General features: G+C 29.6%; 1 protein-coding gene and 1 long non-coding RNA gene across 2 annotated transcripts in view; one reads left to right on the forward strand and one right to left on the reverse strand.

Annotated features, from left to right (window-relative positions):
• LOC124370119 (U1 small nuclear ribonucleoprotein 70 kDa-like) overlaps positions 1-13,147 on the forward strand; it is a 57,150-nt gene extending 44,003 nt beyond the window's left edge. Inside the window, 4 exon segments of the mRNA XM_046828411.1 lie at positions 2,680-2,781; positions 3,179-3,419; positions 4,385-4,641; positions 12,804-13,147. Of these exon segments, the coding sequence (XP_046684367.1) occupies positions 2,680-2,781; positions 3,179-3,419; positions 4,385-4,641; positions 12,804-12,997 (794 nt within the window). The 3' untranslated portion in view covers positions 12,998-13,147.
• Positions 13,148-20,227: 7,080 nt separating this feature from the next.
• LOC124370120 lies at positions 20,228-22,926 on the reverse strand. The gene is made up of 3 exons (XR_006923150.1): positions 21,921-22,926; positions 21,597-21,735; positions 20,228-20,364 (listed from the first exon to the last, which is right to left on the reverse strand). It is a non-coding gene; the product is annotated as an uncharacterized LOC124370120 (long non-coding RNA).
• Between the last annotated feature and the right edge of the window lie 1,775 nt (positions 22,927-24,701).

The raw sequence follows: 24,701 nt of genomic DNA on the forward strand, positions 1-24,701 counted from the left end.
ATTTGATAGGTTCCACTGTAAAAATTTAGAGTCTGCCTCCCTCAAAATAGTTTACTTTTGGTGATGCTGGTAATGAGGGTTGATGTGGTTATCATCTTATAGGTATTGTTTATTAGAAAATACTTTCTAAACACTTCATACACAGCTAGGTTCATTTTGGTAATCTTAAAACTGACAAATATTTTACTCTATAACTGTTAAAATTAATTTATGTGTCAAAACACAGACAAAGTTAAAGCAATTTAGATTCTTTTTGTTGTAATGATGTTTATAATCTGCTGTAAATTGAAACAGTACACGTAGAAACGTACAGTGCTTCAATTTACTAATTTTATTGTAACTACACATAAGCAAGTATCAGGTATTCATAATGTTTTCTTAGTTAATAAAAAGACTTTATGATATAATTTTTAAATTTGCAAAATGAGTTGAAAGTGAGGACACATTTCCAAAAAAGTTTTTTTAAATAAGAATGTTAGTTAATTTAAATATTGAGATAATTTTTCACATTCTGGATAACTTTACATTATTGAATATGTTAATAACATTTTCTTAATTTTGCTTAAAACCGTTCCTTCAAAAGGATATAATGTTGCAAACTGAATGGTAGTTATTGTTATTTATTTGATAGATGTAAAATATTTTAAAATTAGGCCTATTTAATGATGTACTTTTTGTTCTTTGTTAAAAGTTCTATTTGCAACAAAACCCCTTTTATTTAAGTAAAACAAGCAAATCTACATCTTACAATTAATTTAGTTGTATTGATGGTTTAATCATTTTGTATGACGGCAAATCTTTGTTTAAAAAAAGGGTTTATATTATTTAGGCTACTTTAAGAATGACAATTGTTTAACCAGCTTTATAGTTATGTTGTGTTAGCCCCACTAGATCAAATATTTAGTATAGTTTTTGGGTTTCAGAATTGTGTGTGTGTTAATACAGTGAAATATATTTTACATTAGCTTACCTATAGATTCTTTCAAGTTTTGCCTATTTGAAGGCATGGCTTGTAACAGGCCTGAGTTAAGTGTAAACATTATGACATAAAATTATCAATATCTGTCAGAATTGCTATTTCAATGTTACGAAAGCAGTTGGCTATTGTATTGATTAATGGGATTTTACCTTCTACACTCTTCCTCTTCTAGAATTAATAATCTAGTTGAATTATTGCTATTGCTATCTATGCCACAGAAGAACTTTGCCACCTAATCATTCTTTATCTTTTTGCCTCCTCCATTCCAGTAATGTCTGACCTCGCTTATCCTTCCCTCTGCATTTAGACTTCCTTAGACACTTCTCTTGAGTTTAGTTCTCTTTGTAGAACTTGACACCATATACCTCATTCTTCACAAAGTCATCACATCAACCAAGTAATTATAATTAATTCTAAAATAAAATAATAACACACATGAAATTTAGTTTATTTAAACGAAATTAGCCTGTTACAAGCCCTGGAGTAAGTAAATTTATTCAGTTTCAAATATTTTGCAGTATTTATTTTAATTTAAATTAGTATTGTTTAGAAAACATAAAATATTGATTAACATTTTCCTTAGATTTTTTCCTGTTAAATTAGACTGTTCTATATTTTGTAAATGGTTTGCGCGTGACGTAAGTAAATTGCGCACCAGGTAAAAAATATAATATCTGAAGTGGACCCACGTGGAACACCTTGCTAGCACATTGCATTTGTTGTTCTTATCAGTTAATGTAAGTACACTGTTTGCGGTAGGTACACCTTTCATTTCATATTCATAGTTAATGTTACAAAACTGAGTTTACAAGGTTTGCCATGCAGATCGGTCTGTACTCAATGTTGCATGAACTTCAATAAGATATTGAAAGGTTCACACGAATACGTAATTGTTTAATAACAAAATTTTCTTTGTAATCTGTTTGAGCTAAATATAATAAATAACTTACAACATTAATTAAAATCTACTTATTTAAAATTAAAAGATCGGGGGATTTCATTATAATTTAAGTTTTAAACCCATTTTGTCAAAAACCACCAATAAAGAAAAATATTTATAAAGTATTGAACGGTTTGTTTACAATTTTATAAGTTCTTGTGACGTTACATATAAACCATCAGTTAAATATTTTCTTAATAAAAATTGTTGCAACATTTATTTTAGCACATTAATATTTATTTCAAAAACATTCTTTTGTATGTAAAACTTAAGCTTTGTATATAGGAATAATTACTCTGCATTACAAATACATTTCAAACTATAAACCATTATAAAATACAAGAAATTAAAATTAAATCACTAATAAGATTAAATTTTAAATTGGATTTGTAAACTAAATAAATACAATACTGTTGTGGTACAATAGTTATGTTTTAAAGCCATTTTATAACATATATATAAAAGGATCATATGATGATTTATACTTTAACACAATAGTTAGTTGTTATGTTATTAAAAAATGAAGGAAAGCTTTTTGTTGTTTGCGTATTACATACATAAAATTCAGTTTTAATAATAACAAATTCAGTGTAAAAGTATAGATAAGTTTAGTTTCAGGACTGATTTTTCTAGAGAAGGTTAAATGTATAATTGGTAAGCATTGTGAACAGGTGAAATGGATGGAGACAGCCAAGGTTTGTATATTTTGGAGGTAATAATTTTCCATTATTGACACATGCCCCTTGTGCTTACTTTACAGCTGCTTACAAACATGCCGATGGGAAAAAGATTGACGGGCGGAGAGTCCTGGTTGATGTGGAGAGAGGTCGCACCGTGAAGGGGTGGATGCCACGGCGATTAGGTAAAGTAACACAACACCCTCTTAAAATAGTTGTAACATTCTCTTACTAGGCCTAACCTACTGAATACAAGCTGTAATGATTTTGGTGCTTAAACATTCTTTGTCTATGGTACCATGCTTTTAAAAAGGCATTCATATTAAATTTTGTAAGCTACTAACAATATTTTACATAGTTGATTTTCATAATGACATCCTCATGGGTGGTATACTCTGCACTAAAAATTTAACTATTTTACAGTAAGACACAAAAGTTCTGCACATTTAATACAAGTACAAGGTTGGTCTGGTTCAATATAAAAAATATTGAATGGTAATTTTACATGTTATTTTAATTTATATGCAGAACGTAATTCAATATGTATGTGGAGGTTTCATGTGTTAATATGGGTGTCGATAGGTGGAGGACTGGGAGGTACCAGACGAGGAGGTCCTGATGTGAACTTGAAGCACTCGGGGCGAGAGGATAACGAACGTGAGAGAGAACGTTATCGCCTGGAGAGGGAGAGAGAGGCAGCTGGGGACCGAGGAGGCCGTGACAGAGATCGTGATAGGGACCGGGAGAGAGAGAGAGAAAGGGAGCCACGAAGACGGTCAAGAAGTAGAGACAGAGAACGAGAAAAGAAAAGGAGATCACGCAGGTAATTATGCAAACAATAAATGTTAGGATTCTTGACAAGGCTTAAAACAATTTCAGTTCCTAAATATTTTTATCTAACATAAATGTTAAAAAAAAATGGAGAGATGAATTTGTTGTAAGATTATTATCATTAAATGATTAAATTCCAACAGAGTAAATAATTCTGTGTTCACCATACAGATATGGGATTGATTTATGATACCTCAATATAATTAGCTAATTTAAGCAAAATAATGCAATCACTAATATAATCAATATTAATAAAAAATGAAACAATATTTAAAAAATTAATAAAATATTAGATGAATACTCTTAGGCAATGTACAACTAATATGAATGAAAATATAACTAATTAAATAATGTATTATTCTAAATTTGTACCAGCAAAAATCTTTAAAAGTGCTGTTAGGAATGTTTTATAATAAAAGATTGTACAAGAATAAAAAAATACATGGTATTAAAAATTTGAATAGCAAATGAACTATAATATTATTTATAGACCAATTTCTACTAATAATGGTCTACATATTACCCAAATATGTGCTGTCATACTACTAAACTACCTTGATAGATTACTAGATTTTGGATTACTTAAAATTGTATTTCATAAGGCACATTTTTAAAATCTTCTCAGATAATGTTTTTTATTAATATAAAAATTTGTACAAATAAATGTTTACCAGCTAGTACATTTTTATAAACCAATAATACAAATATAACCATGAATCTTATCTTTCTTATTGGTGTACAGCTTGTTAAAATGGTCCTTTCTGGCTTTACCAATAAAACAAAATACACAATTATTAAAGTTGTATGTCTAAAAAATAAATTTGCTATTTAAAAGTATACAAAAACAATTTTTTAGTCTTGTTAGTGTCTCTTGTTACGTTATTTTCGTGAATGTTTCATAATTAATATAAGTATAAAAAGTAATACAAAATATGTACAATATTTGTTTGTTTACAGTCGCTCCCGGGAAAGAAAACGTAGACGCAGCAGGGAACGTATTAAAGATCCTGAGATTGAAGAAATTGATGAGATTGTTGAGAAAAGACCAAGAGATCGTGATCGAGACAGAGATAGGGATAGAGAACGTAAAAGAAGGCGAAGTCACTCCAGAGATAGAGACCGTAAAAGAGAACGTAGAGAAAGAGAAAGGGAGAAACGAGAAAGAGATCCTGACTATGAAGAAAAAGTCCGAATCAAACAAGAACCTATGGATGGTAGGTTTTATAGGCTCATAATTCACCTCTTTCTTTTTGTTCTAAGCTGTTTGAATTTTGAATAATTTAGAAACAATCCTCATCTTAGTAGTAATTTGGATTTAGTTACTCATGATAATTAAGTAATGATATACATGCAAAATATGATCCAAGGGACTTAATAGATATTCTATATTTTAATAATTGTAAACATTTTTCAAAGATAGGAGAAATACCTCACATTAGGATTTTATTTCATTGTTCCTTTACTTCGTGAAATATTTATGATCCACCACAACTTGATGGAAATTGTAACAAAATCAGAGTACCATAAGGTTGACTAGACCCAATTTTGCTTGTACTTTATACCAATAATACTGTACATGTCTCAAATTCAGTTATATTTGAAGTTGATGTATTAATATACATTTGTGATATTATGTTTTAATAAAAATAGAACCAAAAGAAAAAATCTCAAAATTCAAACTGTATGAAAAAAGAGCAGTAAATTAAATGGTATTTATAGGACTCTATGATACCTACTACACAATGTATATTAATATGTGTTTATTTATACATTGTACTTTAAAATACATTAAAGTTAGTATGTCCACAAATATTAAAACATTAGCATGTGTCTTTAGAACATTATATGCTTCATGAGAAACTGATACTTCTTTACCAGTGTGTAAGTTGCTAACTGTTCCACGTGTAAATTATGCTACATATGAGATTTTTATAGTCCACTTACTAAAAATGTAAGCATTTAACAAAAAGTAACAATTTAACATCATACCAAAAACAGGTAAACAAATATGTCAAAATCTTTAACGTAAAAGATACTATTAATTTGTATGTGTACAACCACCAATATTGTTTCTATATATTATAAATGATCCTGTATTAGAAATACTAGCTTATGTACCTAAAATTAAGAATGAAAACCTGCCTCTTATCATTATCATCAGTTAAATTTATACTTTAGTCAAGTCATAATAGAAACGATCAGTTCACCAACATTTATATTTGGTACCCGTGGTTTGGCAAGTAATTTTCAGAATCAAAGTCTGTTATTTCAAAAATGAAAGCACTTATGATAGAGCACTACATTTTTCAAATGGAAGTAAACATATTTCAGGTACTGGTAGATTCAAGATTCAAGATTCAAGATTTTATTCATCATTAATCATACAGTGATGCAATAGATTTCGTCAATATCAATACAACATAATTTTACTTTTTTATTGCTTGTTGAGTTGTTGGTAACTACTATATTTAAATGAAGGTTTAAATAAATATAGAAAAATAAATGTAGAATAACATAATAAATAGCTACAACACTATATACAGTACACTGTAATAGTTTTAACATTAAAAACATAGATTATCAATAGATTAAAAGACATACTATATAACCACTATATTTAAGTGAAAATTAAAACAAATATAAAACATTATAAATAGTTATAACACTATATAAACTACACTGTAATAGCTTCAACAATAAAAACGTAAATTATTAATAGACTAAAAGACATACATTTATGAATAAATAATTAGACAACAGTTAAAAACACAAAAAACATAAACTAATAAAATTTAAAACAATGAACAGTGAATAGACTATATACATTACATCAAAATTCATTAAAATACATACATTTAACTATCTAATCTGAGTTTAGCTTTGATTAAAAATTAGTAAAAGATGTCCTTAAATTTACCATAATCAGTAGCTAGATAGTCATCAACCTTGTAGAAAACTTGTTCCTTTAACCACTTTCTCAAGCAATATTTGAATTTATTAATAGAGACAATGTGAGCGGATTGAGGCAATTTGTTAAATAATCGATTTTTCATGCAAAATATGCTGTTATTTGTTTTTGTAAGTCTAGCAGGTAGTAAATCTAGGGCATAGTTATTTCTTGTGTTATAGTTATGTATATCAGATCTAATTTTTTATTTATGCAAATTTTCTTTTACGTTTATTAGACAGAAATATATATATAAACATGGGAGTGTCATTATTTTTAATTCTTTGAAAATGGGAAAACAAGATTCACGATTGTCCAGTCCTTTTATGGTCCGTATAGCATATTTTTGCCATCTAAAAACTTGTTCCATATAAGTACTATTTCCCCATAAAGTAACGCCATATACAATCTGAGAGTGAAAAAAGGCATAATACGCATTGATCAACATATCACTACTAACACATAGTTTAAGTTTTCTTAGTAAATAAATGATTTTAGATAGCTTTTTGCAAAGGTATTTTATATGTACATCCCATTTCAAACTGCTGTCTAAGTATAGGCCAAGTAGTTTAATAGACTCTGCTTCAGTTAATTTAGTTAGTGAAAAAATAATTGATTCTGTCTTTTTTTTATTTATATTTAAATGATTTGTTTTAAACCAGCTCTCTGCAATATTCATTGATACATTCTGATCTATTTCCAATTTTCTCATGTCTTTTCCACTCCAAACTAAAGTAGTATCATCTGCATATAATACTGATTTGCATGGTATATTACCTGGGAAATCATTTATTGCTATTAAAAATAGGAATGGTCCCAATACAGATCCCTGGGGAACACCAGATTTAATTAATTGAAAATTAGATCCATCATTATTTTGATATACCATTTGTTTCCTGTTACACAAGTAGGATGTCATTAAGCCAAGTTCCACACCCCCCAAACCATAACATTGCAATTTTTCCAATAATATTTCATGAGAGACACAATCAAAAGCTTTGGTCAGGTCAATCAGAGTAGCACATGTCAATATTTTATCTTCAAAACCGTTCAAAACATAATTAATAACACATTCAACGGCCTTAATTGTATTCAAACCTGGTATAAAACCAAACTGTTCAACACAAAACAAATTATTATTAACAAAAAAAATTATATAATTGATCTTTAATACATGCCTCAAAAACTTTACTTATTACGGGGATTAATGATATTGGTCTGTAACTTGATGGATCAGACTTTTTTCCTTTCTTATAGATTGGTATTACCTTTGTAAATTTTAACACATCTGGGAACACACCTTCAGTTAAGGCTCTATTGAACAATAAAACCAATGGCTTAATTATAAAATCAATGATTTCTTTGATTATTCTATTTGATAACCCATATATGTCTTCACTATTAGATGTGCTAAAATTACTGACAATCTTTTTTACCTGTTGTTCAGTTATTGCTTGCCAGAAAAATGTTTTATTTTGCATTATTAAATTATTATTATGTAAGTATTGATTTACAAGTAATGTTGCTCCCATGACATCAATAGGTTTGTTAATGTTCATTTCTGTTGGTGCATTAATGAAGTAGTCATTAAAATCATTAGACTTAATTGGACACTCAAGATTTCTACTGTTTCCACCAGATTCTTCTCTAACTACCTTCCATGCTGCTTTGCACTTGTTTTTAGAATTTGCAATAAATTCATTATTGTGTAACATTTTAGCCTCATTAATTTTATATCTGTAATGTTTTTTTTCCTTCTGATACAGTTCTTTTAATTGTTTTTTTCTGTCCAACTCATCATTATTACATTGGACATATAAGTTATAGCATACAATTACTCTTTCTTTAATTTTTTTCAACTCATTGTTGTACCACTTATTTGTTTGCTTTGTTTTATTATGTTTGAATTTATTAGTTTTTTATAGGACAACATTGCTCAAAGGTATTTCTAAGATAACCTAACACATTTGTAAATAGCAATTCTACATTCCGCTCACAGAGCAAATAGCTCCAGTTAGTCTCACTTAATATGTATTTAAGAGAATTGATAGCCTTTACAGATAGCACTCTAAAACTACAAGGTGATGCATCTTTCTGTTTGCTTTCTATATTCTCCCTAAGTATCTGACAATAAAGGCCATCATGATCTGATATATGTGGTTTGAAAACTTTGCATTCACTTACATTATGTACATTATTAGTTATGATGTTGTCAATACAAGCCAATCCTCTAGTAGGATTTTTGTTTAAACAAAATAAATTATAAGATGTCAGAAGGTTCAGAAAATTTTGAGACTCTTGTGAGTTATCTGAAATATTTACATTGAAGTCACCTGTGATAACTAAGTCATATTCAGGCATAAACCTTCTGGTAAGAAAACTTAAAAAATTGTCTAATTTTGTCAAGAATAAGTTATTATCAGACTGAGGGGTACGATATACACTAACTAAAACTATGTGGTAACTTTTTAAAACAATAGCAACTACTTCAAAAATACTTAAAACACAAAAACAATTAACATTTAGTATTTCAAAATCGATGCTTTCCTTAATAAATATGGAACAGCCCCCACCTCTATGAGGTTCTTCTCTACAATACATGTCAGCCACAACAAAACCTTCAGGTACATAAAGTAATTTTTCATATGAGTTAAGCCAGTGCTCATTTAAACTGACAACATTACAATTAAATTCATTCAACATTACTTCTAACATTCCAACTTTTTTTCTTAATGACTGAATATTTAAGTGAACTAAATTAAGTGGTGTACTGTTTATTACATTTTTACTACTTATATAACATGACATATTTTTTATTTTATGATATCTATTGATGTTGAGGCCAACTTCTTCTGTAGATAAGGTTTTGTGACTGTTCAAGCTGGTCTTCCATTTTCTGAAGTGAACGCGTTTCCCAAGTCTTTCTGATTCATTACATCCACATCACTTATAAGTTGTTGAGGTTTGAATGAAGAGTCCCCAATTCTTTTCTGATTATATTTTATTACCGCTTCACATATTTGTTCTGAAAGCCACATTTTCCCATGAGTGTTGAGATGCATACCATGTCTTGTGTGATGTTGTCGCATTGCCTTACTAGATTCTACAAGAATAATATTACTATATTTTTTACTCAATTGTTTAAGGTTACTATTAACTTTTTTTACCTCACTGTTCACACATGACCAGTCAGATAGATCATATCTGTGAGGGACATCTACAATAACAAAATTATGGCTCTTCTTTTCATTCAGTATGTTTTCAATTCCAGTTATGAATTTATCACCTTCATTTCTTGCAACATCATTAGTTCCACCGATAATTACACATAGGTCTTCGTTTCCTAAGTTTTCTTTATTAATGGTTTCCATATTTAGAACCTGTTCAGATCGTCCACCAGGTCTAACAAAGCCAATTGCTTCATAAAGGTTCTGCTTCTTATTTACATGCCATGATAAATTTTTCCCATGGCTGTCAGCACATATTAACAATTTTTTCTTCGGTTTTTTTATTGTTACTGTGGTATCTATAGTAGTAGCTTGCTCTTCATCTATTTCAACACCCGTCAATTTATTGCTTTCACTCTCTATAATATTAAGTGACTCAAAGCGGTTGGGAGATATAAAAGAAATTTCTGGTTCAGTATATGTTGATTTAGGTGTTATGTTTATTTTATTTAATCTTCTTACTACTGTAGAGAATAATAATTCCTTATTAACATTTCCTGTTTTTGGCAGTTCACTCATAGCAGCATCAATATGATTAGGAGTAGATGTAGGTGTATAATTTTGTATTTCAAATCTATGGTTGCCCAAAGAAGACTCCTTACATCTGCTGTTATGGCCACTATTGGTAATTCTTAGTTGATTTTCAAGTAGTGCTATTTTTTTTGTTATAAGTACTATTTCTTCTTCTTTTTTTAGAACTAGAGCCTCTAATTGAGTGTTATGGCTCCGGAGTTCATTTACTTGCCTATTTACTTGATTTAGGTCCTCATTTTGTGTTTTAATAATGATAAGTAAATTATTAACTTCATTTTCCAGTTCCTTATTGATTTCATTAGTGATGATTTTTATGCTTCTAAACTCCTCATTAATATCCATAGTTTCTTTATCTTCCAAAAAATTACTTTTAGAAACTATGTCTTCTTTTTTATTCTTATTATCAAAAATGCAACCCTTTTTATTTTTATTTTCATCTTTTTTTTCTATGTTGTCTGTGGACAACAAACATTTTTCGCAGAGATACTCCAATTGAAGTTTATTTATTTTTTGGAAATCTTCAGTGCTCATATCAATACATTTAAAATGGTGCCATTTGCTACAACTTCCTTTACACAGGACAGCTTGAGCACACTTGCTAACATTCTTAAAACATACACCACAGGGATATTTAGACTTTTTCATTGTGTACAAAAAGTGGTTTTAAAACAAGGGAGTTTATGTTATATTGTTATTCAGCTGCAATATAACAACTTAAAATTGTGAAATTAATTGATAATATTAATAGTAATATATGTATAAATGTTCTAGTACTTTGATTTAATTTTAATTTCAATTTAATTGATTTACCCTTTTTATTTAACAAAAACACTGAACAGTATTTTATTAATTAAACTATAAGATTGCAAGTTAGCAAACTTGTTTGTTATCAGATAGCACAGGTGTATTAAACAACCTCAGTCAAGTTTCAAGGTCAGCAAGATAAGAGTCAAAGCTTTATCAATTGACAATGTCAAAGTTCGGTTGTACTGTGGTTGGGGATGGAATAGTCTCAAACAGGAAACTACCACAGTTATCAAATGCAGGTTATAACTTCTTGTCAAAAATAAAACTAAGAGATTGTTAATACTACAATATCCTTATTGGAGACACTGGAAGGAGTGTTAGTTTGTAATAAAATATTAACTACTTGCAGTGTTTTTCACAACCCTAAGCTTTTTAAATAATAAACCACAGTCAATCCAACGGTAAAAAAACATGTGATTGAGTGAACTGTAAAGGTGAGTTTTTTACAATATTATTTATCCCTAATATTTAAATTTATGGAGCAAAAATTACTATCTCAAAATGATTTAAATACTTAACCAAAACACCTTTTATACACTTTTCTTTCTAAAACACTAAAATGAACTTGATAAACACAATATAAAATTGGCACTTGTTGTCACACACATAAGCTCAGTCCAGCATCCACACAGTCCTTAGACATTTCAATATTCATGGTTAAGAGGATCAGAGGATAAGTTGAATTATGACTGGCTTTTATATCAGGTTTTTTTGCATGTAGGAGCAGTTCTGGTTAAAATGAATTTCAGCCACAGTTGAGTTTGCCTTTTTGCCCCAGTCAACAAAATCCTCAATAAAAAACCGTTTACTTTCGGCCTGATATTTCTGGTACTATAATTAATTTTGCTTGGTTGCCCAATTCAAGAAAGTATGTAAATATTTAGGCTTGAGAAGACCACTTTGGTCAAAAATCATCTATTTCCGGCACTTGTCATCTACTACCGAAAGAGTATAAAATCCTCACAAAGTTCATGCAACATTTTAAAATTATCGTTTATAAAAGGTTTAGCATGATGGAAACTTTTGTGGACAAGAATGACTCATTGAGGAATATAAATGTCCAATCATCTGTTTTTTTCCTTAAGCCACTGTAAAAATCCCATATCACAATTTCAAAGAAGGCAGTCAGTTTCAAGTACCTTGTATGCAAACATGCGAGCTTTGTTTATCAAGGTGGGTTTTATAACAGTATTTTCAATGCATTAAATGGTTTCAATTTTACATGGTTACAAAATGTATTAAAAGTTAAATAGTCAGTGATTTTCTTTACACTACTGATCAAGCACTGTGTATACTAAATATTTTCTAAAATTTGAGTTTTAACAAAATGTTCCTCTTCGAGGATCTTTAGCTGAAATTCTTAACAGCCGTTTGTGTTCGTTTTATGAGTATTGTTATTATTTTTCTGAGTTCAAAAATATTCCAGAAATTCTTCCATTTTATATTTTAAATCTTCCTTGGACTTCACAATATTCTGTTTAAAAAAATTAGCTGTGTTGGGCCAGCCATTCTTGAAGTTAGCGGTTAACAAGCCATTTAGAAATTTGTTTTATTACATAGAGTCATGCTTAATATCCAACATTCCGAATAAATATTGATATATATATTTTTTTAAGAAGAGGTACACTTTCATTGTATTGCCAATTCTTATATAGGAAAAACTGCTGCAAGCAATAATTAATGTTTTTAAATAACAATTTTTACTCTTGATTAAGATTTTTTTTCTTCCTCTAAGTTGAACAGTGATCACTCCATCACTGTAATTCCATAAGGTGGGTTGCTCTAAATGAAAGAACAATATTATAGCCAACAGTTTCATGATTTAAAATTGTCTTAACACAATGCATTGTTGTGATTTCAGATTATCCTGACTTTGGTAACAATTACGATGAGCATGATTTTGAAGAAGGGACTGTCAAATTCGAGAAGAGTGAAGAAGATCGTGAACGCCAACACATGGAGAGATTGCAGCAGAATGACATTCCACCTAGCAATGAGATGGAACGAGAATCTAATGGAAGAAATAATTACGAATATGAAGTTCAAGATTATTAAAAGAATTCTATTTTATGAAGGCAACAATATTTGTATTTGGTTGTTTTTACCTACTAATTGTACGCTATTTGGAATGATTTATCTCAAGACTATTCATAGGAGTAAGGTAGATGTAAAACTTTCTTTTACATAATAAACGTTTACTTGTGATATGACATTTTTTCTGGTTTCCTTTTTATTATGTGACTTTAAACAATGTGAGGAGATTGAGAAAAAATATTTACTCATTCTCAAAACATGGATTTAAAAATAGAAATGCAGATTCAGGTTGCCTAGAAAGATGAAACTGGTGCTTCTGGTGACAATTCATTAAAATCCAGATGAATAAGCCAGTTGTTGTTTGTAATGAAAATCACTGTAGTAAAATTATATAGTAATAATGGACAAATCAAGCATTTTTCAGTCTCAAATCCGATTGTGAAAATTAAAAAATTGATTCTCGAATATCATATCCTAATACTCTTTTTAGCCTATCTTGTCATTTATATCATCACCAATTCAATGACTTGCAGACAGTACGGTAACAAAAAAATCCAAGAACATTTCTATTTTAAAGGGTTTTCCAGAGGTTTATAGAAATAGCTGAATATTAAGAACTAACTCATATCTGAATGTTGAGTTTAGCTCCAGTTCACGTTCCTCTTAGTGCAGCGTCTAAAATCTAACACTGTCACAGACTTGACTCTGGAATCATGTAAGTCTGAGATATCCAAAAAGGATTGTGCATCTGATGATACAATGAGGATTCCTCGTCACCTAGATTACACTTGATTTTGAATCTAGGTGTCAGATGTCGAAATGATGCAAAGAGTTCGATTTCAATTTCTTCTCCTCAGACTTTTTTTGGATAGATGCAGTAAACTTGTGCTGATGCACAAACATAAATATAGAAAATACTGCAAGCAGAATATTATTTACAAGAGTATAATAATTTGTTTATGAGTGGTCTATTTATGGTTTTTTTTTTTAAGTACGAAAAAACAGGTTATTTGCGGACTGCGAATCAACAGTCATCTGCCAATATACGCAGTGGACTCAAAACAGCACACAGTGTAGTTTATCATTTATGTATAAGTACAGAACAGCAAGCAACATTTTATAGAGAAAACTACAACAGTTTGTTAATTAGGTTACCTATCTACGATTTTCAATTGTAAAATTAGGAAACTAAAGATAAAGGTCGAGTTGTTTCATAAGCAGCAAATTTCTCACTCAGCACTAGAAGCAATAATAAATTAGAACAGAAAGGAAGAACCAAGTTAAAAATTACACCTGGAAAGTTGTAAAACATAACATTTGAATGGAATATTTTGGTGTAATAAGTATGAAGATATTCTGCACTTAGTGAAAAGTACAGAATTAATGTGTAGTTTTATTAATGTCGGAAGTCACCTTCGTTCAAACAGAAATCTTTTTGTTTAAATTTTTGCACTGGAGGTGGTTTTATTTTAAATAAGTAAATATAAGTGAACACTTGATTTTACTTCTCGCTAAGAAAATCGCATCCTCCTAACTTTACATCTAAATAAACGTAGTTTTAGTCGTATATCATCTTTTTATTAGATATAATCCGTTGCGGGTAACTTAACACCCCAAGAATCAAGTAGTTTATTTAAATTAAAAGTTCTAAATTACGTGCTCTGTGTTAGGAATATTCCACCAGCAATTTCGTCTGTCAGATATACAGGTGTTTCTGTGTAATCTTTAAATGCTGAGCAATTGAAGACACTGTTACCTGAATTTAGCGTATTATACATACTCCAGAAAGTAATAAAGGGTTTTGGATGTATATGTGTTATATTAACACAACCTATGTATCCATTGGCAATAATCAGACAGCCAGAATGTAAAGAAAATATTAGTTTTACATACTTTGGAATAAATTCACTATAGTAATATTGTAATTTTTTAATTCGTTAAATTTAGTTATTTTATTTTAGTTTCCTATTAGTGTTGTAAATAATAACAAAAATATTATCAACATTTTTATTTGAGGTCTACCCTCCGCCACCCCCCAAGTACATGCAATACTTGAGTTAGTTATTAGTTAATCTATTACAGAATTTTAAATAATCAGTTATAAACAGTAATTACCCAAATTTTAAGGGTTTAGTCAAAAGTTAACACTGGGGAAAACATTGTTTATCATGTAAGTAATTTATGAGTTCTGGTGCTTCCATTGAAGTCCGGGCTCGGTTGACTGAGATTTAGAGGGTAAGAGTTCTTTGTCAACGGAGAATTGGTCCATGGAATGAGGTCCTAGCCGCTCACTGACATGTGGTGTCAGTTCAAATTCTTCAATATCAACTGGGAATTTCAGAACCATGGGTAGAGTTCCCGGCCGCTCACTGACATTTAGAGTGTTGGTGTCAGTTCAAATTCTTCTTTATCAAATGGGAATTGGTCCATGGAATGACGTCCTAGCCACTCACTGACATTTGGAGTGTTGGTGTCAGTTCAAATTCTTCATTATCAACGGGGAATTTCAGGACCATGGGTATGGTTCTCGGCCGCTCACTGACATTTAGTGTTCATGTCATTTCAAATTCTTCTTTATCAATGGAGGATTTCATGCCGATGTAATGACGTCTTAGTAGATGGCTGAGATTTAATTCAGCGTTGCCTAGTTCAGAACATACAAAATATTGAAAATAATATCTTAGACCCGGAAATAACATTTATAGGTATAGTATATTTCTTGTGAACTGGCATGTTTTCCTTCAGTGAATGTTATACTAATACTTTAGATTTTATACACAGGTCACACTAACTCTTGAAATTTGGAATGGTATTTTGTTAAATGTATTAATAACCATAGTTACTAATTTCAACAATCACATAATAAACATATTAAATATGAATAGGTTACAACGATCTCTGTGGCTGAATTTGGAAGCCCTTGGATTCCAGTGATTTGGTGGACAAAGGCCGTGAAGAAGACAGTGTTTTATTTTGTTTTCTAGAATAAGTTTCTGAAATATTTCAATTGACTAAAATAATGCCATATGTAAGGCTGTAAACTCTCATAATTAATTATTGATTTTGAAATTTAAGTCATTTGTAGGGAGGTCAGTGAGAAGTAAATCGCATTTAACGTACTGTAATACGTAAATAATGTTAAATCGATGTAACTCTAACTCCAAAATTTCCGTAGTTATTTAACTCTATCGCAATATACATAGAAGGTGGCCACGCTTCTGGAATACCTGGAAAGTCATCGAAAAATAAAAGGTCATGGAAAGTCATTGAGATTCAAAAGTCGGTCATGAAAAATTTCAGTGGATATTATCCTATGCAAATTTTATTGAAATATGTTGCTGAATTGCAAAATTTAAGGAAGAGAATCCTGAATATGATGAAGTAGATAATTAATTATCAATAGTAACGATTCGTTACCCTAAAATAATGTGAGCTATTTTATTAAAAAATACTATAATTTCTTTAAAAACTAAATTAAATTTTATCAAAAAAATTTGAAATTTTTTCTTAATAAATGGCGGACTACAGAAAGTATGCAAATGATATTGAAAGGGCAGAGTTTAAAAATGATTATACAATTAGTAAACAACTTTTGAATGAACCAAATAAAAAAACTGAGTTTAATATTGATTTTGGAGATAACTTTTGTCGTCTAACTTCCAGTTTTATATTTGTGGAACTTTAACAAAACAAGATGGTCAAGCATATCTTGGAACAAATGATGTTAGATTAATTGATAATTTCATACCATTTTTATTCTCTAAAATTGAAGTAAGAAAACAAAATAAATTTATAGAAGAAATTGAAAATTGTGGTCAATTAAAGGAACCATTTTGTGTTCTAAAAGTGATGTATTTTCAAATTGTTTTGAATCAACTTTTAAATTTGGACAATTTGAAGCGGTTGGCGATTTTTTTTAGGGAGATATATTAATGAACTCCCTAAACAAGTTCAATGAAATATTTTGTGTGTCTTCGAGAATGGTATAGATTTACAAATTTAAGCACTTACAAATTAAATTTAGAAGATACAAGTTTTTAAACACCTGCACATTATTGACCGCAACATCTTACGAGACAGTTACTTATATTAAATAGCCAAACACTATTTGAAGGCGCTAAGTTATGATGTATATTTGTTTTTAAAATAAATTTCTGGTTGAACTTAAAGCTTGAGTGTTATAATAAACAACTTTATAATAAAGTAAGTGTAGCATGCGTATTTTTATAATTTTGTTGTGGTTTGCAAGAAGCTCAGCCTACTAAAAATTTAAAATTGTCCATAATTCAATCTCTAAATATGATCAGTAATGACCATAATGAAACAATTTTCATTATTTATTAAACATTACTTGAATTATTTTTTGTAAAATTAACTTGATTTTTTGGTCATAACTTATGTATTAGAACTGTCACAACAGACATGTGTTACATTTACTCAAAACTGTATCTACAAATCCTAATCCTAATAATATAAATGTGAAAGTGCCTTTGTTTGTAGTTTTTGCTTTCACGCATAAACTATTTAACAAATTGTGCTGAAATTTTACATGGAGATTCTTAGGGTAAAAGAAATAAAGAATATATTCTTATACAAGGTATTCTTATTTCAAAAATCCTTCAGGGCTAAGCCCCACTGGACTTTCTTTAATGTAGCAACAAATTGCCACCTTGGTCTCAAGTTGTGAAATATTAATTAAAAGAGCATTTATAATGTAACCAACTTATCTGTAAACATTGTTTATTATTTTTAATTTGTCTATATTTATATCGAGTAAAAATATTTTTAACACCGTTTTAGATTTCAGCGATAGATAAGTACAAGATGGTCAGAATTCGACAACGAAGACGCCCTTTCAGGCAGTCGGCAAGAACTATGCTCAATGAAAGTTCACTGGACTATGCTTTTGAACTAATGCACCAATTCCAGCTCTTAAATGTTATAGAATATTAACAATACTTCTAAGTTTCATTAAAATCTGAAAAGTAAAATTAAAGTTACAGAATTTTAAGCATAAGTCAATCTATTTTCACTAGATTAATTGAAATTTCTGACCAGTTCAGAGGCTGTATAAATTATTTGGCCGATTGAAGTGTTCTGTTACATTTTTATGAACTCCCTGACTTTCCAGATCAAATAATTTACGATGTGTAAATAGGAATGCAACACAATAAAATACTTATTATTTAATAACACACACATTTATTAAATATATTTACAACTAGTTGCATGTAAAAGTATTACAAATACGAATTCACAAAGCAGCTCTATACTTATTGAATTATAAAAAAAATAGCTTTGTACAAACGTATACAGTCTAGTATAAATAACAATGTAGAAAATGTTTATCTATCAATACCTATGTTAAAAAAATAGTTAAAAATATTAAAAATTCAAGACAGTAGACTTAAAAAGAGGATATATAAAGATATTTCATAGTAGGGGACAAATCTGTACAACAATTTATAAAAAGTTGAAATAATAAGAAACAAACAAAATAAATAATCTTTGCTAAAATCAAATCAATTGTCTAAGCATAACTGGTTCCAATAAAAATTCAATTGAACTAAACCCTAATGCATAAAATATAAATGAACAATAAATACTATAACAATAAAAACATGACACTATAAAATGAGATATATCAAGTTATGGTTATTAGCTCAAGAATTTTAACTGTTAAATAATTACAGGATGCAATTAAGCTGTATAGTCAAAAAAGATAAAATAATTTTAAATTCAGATAACAATAAAACAGCCAAAATGTTACTCATTATAAATCAGTTTTTAAGGTTATTTAATTTTAATGTGGTATAAAAATGTTTAACAAACATTCTTTGAACTTACTAGATTTGAAAATTACATTTATGAGGAACATTTGTATAAATTAATGAAGTGGTTTTGCTATTATGACTGGTCAGGTAGAATAATATATTTTTAAGGTACACTTTCTTTGCAAGTGAAAATTAATATCACCTAAATTAATGTCAATAAACTTCAATTTTCACTCCTTAAAATAAAAAAGCAATGTCTTCTCTTCATGTAACCTGTCTTGCCTTTACGATCTTTCACTACAGTTGGTTTATCTTTACTTTTTATTTTAGATGGTTTAGATTTGAAAGAACCTTTAATATTTGCAGGTTTTGAATAGTGTTTTCAATGCTTTGTCCAATAGTGATTGCTGAATATGTTGCATGTTCATTTTCTTACTCTTTATTTTTCTGCATTTATTATTATCCTCTTTGTGTTCTGTTTTTTTAATATTATCCAAAATCTTATCTTCTTTCATAGCAGTGCATTCCACTGAAGCTTCTAGGTTTACCTTTGCACTGTTTGTATTTCCCATAGCTTTTTTCAGTAACATATCTCTCATAATTTCTATCTCGTTCGAAGATGTATCTTCTTTGACAATTCCCTTTTTTTTATTTCTTGAAGTTACAGAGTTGGTATTGTGTTTTTTGTTTTGCATTTTCTTTTTCTTGCTTTTCTCAGGAATAAATTCTGAATTTCCCTTTTTTTGTAATTCATTTGTTGATTTATTATTGAAATTACTACACATTTCACTGCTCTTTTGTGGTTTTGTTTGTTTTTTCATTTTAGAAATACTATGTCTCTTTCTATACAAAGCCTTTCTTTCACTTTTCAATAATTTTTTTAAATATTATTGAAGATGAGATAGCTGAATTACTTGAGCATTGTATTTCATTATTATTTTCCAATAGCTTATGTTTACTTTTATTTTTCTTTGGAGCCATAGGAGAACAATTTATGTTATTCAAATCATGTACCTTATTTTTCTTACTTTTATGTTTGACTATTACAGAATCAGCTTCAGTCTTAGTATTAGTATCATTTTCATCTACTTCTTTCCTCAACATTAATATGACCATCTCTTGAGTCTCCTGAATATTTTCTTTTCAAATTGGATTTTGTTTGATGTTTGACAGATGGAGAATCACTCTTACTTTCAGGATAAGACTCACTTTCGTGTTTATCTTCAAAAATGTCTCCACTTTGAAAATATTCATTAGGTTTTTGTTTCAGCTTGTGTTTATTTTTTTGTTGCACAGTTGGAGAGACAATTTCAGAATTAGCTTATGTACTAGTTTAGAATAACTTTACACTGCAACATAATAGTATATTGGTGTTTTTGCAAACTAAACATATTATATATTGAAATTACCTTATTGTTTATAAAGAGCCTTTAATGTATGGTAACTCGCCACTCAAATCCACATACTTAATTTTAAAAGTAACTTCATCACCAATATTTAAAGTACTCCCATTCCAATCTTCAACTGTGATTCTCATGGGGCGTGGAATGGTTATATTGAATGTTTTATGCACCAAGCAGGCTATATGATTATTATTCTTCTTGCTTACTATTCCTGGAACATTTAAAACAATTATTAAAAAAAAAAACATGTAATACATCAATTCAGAGTTGTAGAGATTTATTGAGTAGGAGAATATTTTGTACAGGGATACATTACAGAAACTTTTTTCTACTATCGAGAAAGTAATAATCATGTATTCGGGTACAAACAATAAAAATTAATTTTGAACGATATTTGTTACTCCTGTATTTGAGAAGAGAAGAGGAATGCAAACTGAGGAGGGTAATGTACGGTAACCCAGAAGGAAGACGGCCCCGTGGGAGACCGAAAGTGAGATGGTGGAACCAGGTGAAGGCTGATATGGAGAAGATGGGCGCTTCAGAGAAAGATGCAGAGGACCGTTCAAGATGGAGGAGCTTTGTTGGTGCGGCTAAATATCACCTCCGATATAAATGGCCCTGGGAGTAAGAGTAAGTAAGTATTTAGTTCCCAATGAAACCTGGATCAAGTTAAGCTATTGATCATTTCAATTGATAGCTAAAATTTAAAAAAATACTTATTGGTTAGTAAAGCCTATTAATTGTGAGGCTGGGAAAAAGTTTTATTTCTGTCTGTCTGTCTACATATCACAAACAAAATGGCCTGCACGAAATTCTCCATGAAGCTTCATTTTTATATAAGCAACCCTAAGTTAGATATGGTTTATGTTACTCAATGGGATTCAGCTGAGCATTAGCAAATATGTATACTTGGGTCTTATGGGTAACTATGGTGGCAATGAGAAAACAGCAGAATAAATAAATGTGTAGACAGACTGTGTACAACCATGTGATTTGAACATGTGACATATTTATTCATAGAGTAAAAGTAAATAAATACTAGAGTGGAAAGTCAATTTCAATGTTAAAAATCAGTGACAAGATTTAATTTCAACAACACTCTTGTGTTATAGTATCCTCCCAAGCTCACTGAGACTTTTATATTTTAACATTTCTATGAAACTTAACTTAATGAACAAAATATGAACGTGACATATGGCAAGGTTCCCGACTTTAATTTTGTATGAAACTTAATTTCCACAAAGATAAGAATGTGTTCTACGAAGGTGCATGTCTAACTATTGAATTTGGATTTTTTTTATTATTTCTTTTCTGTATGATCGTTGATCTGTCTATATGCCAATAGGACATCTTGAGAATTAATTGAGTTAGACATATACGCACTCAGTGGCACACTCGTTGTATAGACACTGATAGACATTTCACTCGTATAAGTTTATTTACCTGTTAAAACACTTCCTACTATCGGTTTGAAGACATAAACATCAGCAACGTAGTCGACTGGAATCTGAATGTTTCCTGGATTGTCTTCGGATATTGTGGTTACTTGCACATTTTTAAAACTTAAAATTTACCATCCAACCTATAAAGAAAAACATGAAAAATCATTTATATGATTCCAAACATTGTTATTGTTTCAACACAATTTGAATACATTTAAAAATTTCTAAATTTTAAAAATACACTTTTAAACATGTGATCTTCCAAAACCAATGTGTCTAGTAATTAGTTTAGGTACAAGTTTCACAATGCAGTAATAACTCTAACCTTGTTAGCAAAAGGTTTACATGTGTAGTCAGTGTAACCAATATTCCTTTTGATTATGTGTTATGTTTAAAACCTGTGCTTGATGAGCTGCAGACATTTTTTTGAAATATACAGATTCCAATTTTGATGTTTTCAGAGTTGAAAGGTACGTTAACATTTTTATCACATTGGAGCTGGTATGACTAAACAAAGCAGGTATATCAAAAGTGCTGTTTTTCTTAGATTAAGACAACTATAGAGCAAAAAAGATGGTGAGATCAATTCTCAACTGATGCAATCTTGGAATTGGAACTAGTAAGTCTTCATACTAGTACTTTTACTTAGTACTAAATCTGAGCCAAAATTTCAAATTTTTATTTTCATGCCCAACAGACATATTGAGCTTCAAACTTCAAACTACGATTTTGAACATTTCTAGCAAGTCCACACCTTAAAACTTCAGAATTTGACATACCCACTTTTGTCATTTGCCTTCTTGTATAAAAAAATTTTGAAAATCCATTTTTTCCAATCTTATTGCGTTAAACTTTGAACATGTATTCAGATCTATACAGTACATTTAGTTTTAGGTGCATACTCATAGGTCCATATTAATGTTCGGATCATTCTGAAGAGATTGGTATTTATTTTAATGTTCTAGGATGCATTGTTTTTAAAGCTGAAATATTTAATTAGCGCAAAAATCCCTAGAAATAAGCATTCAACCGATGGAAAAATGGCCACCATCGGCTGTAAAATTTAAAAACAAATTGTACTTTTGTGCTTCTAATGAAATTTACTAATGAAAAAACATTTTGAAATTTATTAACATGTGAATCATTAACGATTTTACATTTTTCTACATTCTAAGTGTAAAAGCTTCTAAGCTTTTGAAATAAACAAGACTGTTAATCCATTTTCAGCAATTTTATATGGAAATAGGCAAGATTTTTTAAATTAATTTTTCACAAGTACCAACTGTTCCATACATACCTACCCAATTGGGAAAATCGGGTAGGGTACAATAAGCGGACCCGGTATTTTTATACCGAAGAATATAATCATCGATACCTAATATTTGCATCTCGAATCCTAGACTATCAATTGATATAAAAGTATCTTAGTCCTAAATAACAATCATATGTTTTTAAATAAAATATGAGTATGTAGGAAAAATTATAAATAATTAAGAAATTACATAAATAATAAATGAACCAGAACGAGATCGATCAAACAGGAAACTCATAAATAATTATGAGCTACAATTCATATGGTTTATGTCATAATTATTGAATTGTTTATAATTATACAACGTAATTATATATATTACGTGTATGTGTAGTAATAATTATTATTGTTGTATATACACGTAATCGTACATATTATAATAATATGATTACGTGTATGTAGATGGTATATATAATAATAATACGATTACGTATATTATTGGAGTGTTTACAGCTGGTGAGGCTTCAGTATAACAAGAGGCCACCACCACAATAAAATCATATTTATGATTATCTAAACTATATAAACAAAAATGTTGACACAAATTACGTTATATAAAAACTATCTGTTATGTGTACCTACAAAATGTAAAAAACCAAACTGTTTAACATTTAGTTACTTTTTACTGTTTTTAACCCTATAGGTGGCATTGTAACTTCTCTGTAGTGGCAGGGTTTTTTTAGGCCAACTGTTCGTGTATTTTTCTAATGTATATTACTACCTCACCTAGTGCCCCAAACTTAACATATTATATGTCAATTTTTTCATAAAAGAACATGTCCTACAGAAAATTTTTTTTCTTGTCATAAATTTTTGATGCGGCAAAAAGATTCAAAAAAGTAAAAAAATAAAACTTTATCCTCAGATTCTGTTTTGTACTTGACTTCAAGTGCATAAAAAAACAATTCCAATTTATACATTTTATCTAGAATTTATTGGTGATATCAGAAATATAAGTTTATATGACTTTAAAAATCCATATTTACACTTTTTGTTTTTTTTTATGGAAATGTACCAACGCACTTATTTTTGATGCACAGGGGTAAGACATAAAACCAATATATATATATATATATATTATATATATATATATATATATATATATATGTTGACATATAATGTATTCAATACTCTAAAACCATTTTTATGAATCATTTTGGTTATAAATCAACTAAAAAATAAATATAACACCCATTGATGTTACATACCTATATTTACAATATATACAAGTGTAGAATTCAGCTCTACTCTGTGTCGCTGTTGGATGACCTCTACCCATTTTTACCTGTTGTTGGTCTGTAGAAGTGCTCTAGGAGGTGGTAGCAGTTCTGGTATATTCCACCATTGCATCCTGGACACCAGTAGCTAGTTTTTTCTTTATGTTATGCTTTTCTGAACACACCATACACAACCGATTGTTTTTTCCGGGAAGCAAAACTAGTTGGTGCACTGGACCAAGAACATCACCTCCTGCTCCTGGAATTGGCAGTTGCCCCTAGTGTGATTTGGGTCAACATTTAGTTCATCAACTAAACTAACCATAAAGTCTCTTCGACTGAGAGACGTATCTGTATTTCTTTTGTAAAGGATATAAGCATTATGTAAGGACATATCCAAGAAGTTCGAAAAGATACTCTTCCAGTATCTTTTTGTTGGTCTGCTGCAGGTTGCATGGTATATACATTTGTCCTTTACATCCACCCCTCCCAAGAATGAATTGTAGTTAGCTATCAGAACAGGTTTTTCTACTTCAGTACCTCTTTTACTCTTTACAATTTTATTTTCAGTATGTAC

Source organism: Homalodisca vitripennis, unplaced genomic scaffold (genome assembly GCF_021130785.1).
Source record: "Homalodisca vitripennis isolate AUS2020 unplaced genomic scaffold, UT_GWSS_2.1 ScUCBcl_36;HRSCAF=719, whole genome shotgun sequence".
In the NCBI taxonomy this organism is placed as follows: Eukaryota; Metazoa; Arthropoda; class Insecta; order Hemiptera; family Cicadellidae; genus Homalodisca; species Homalodisca vitripennis.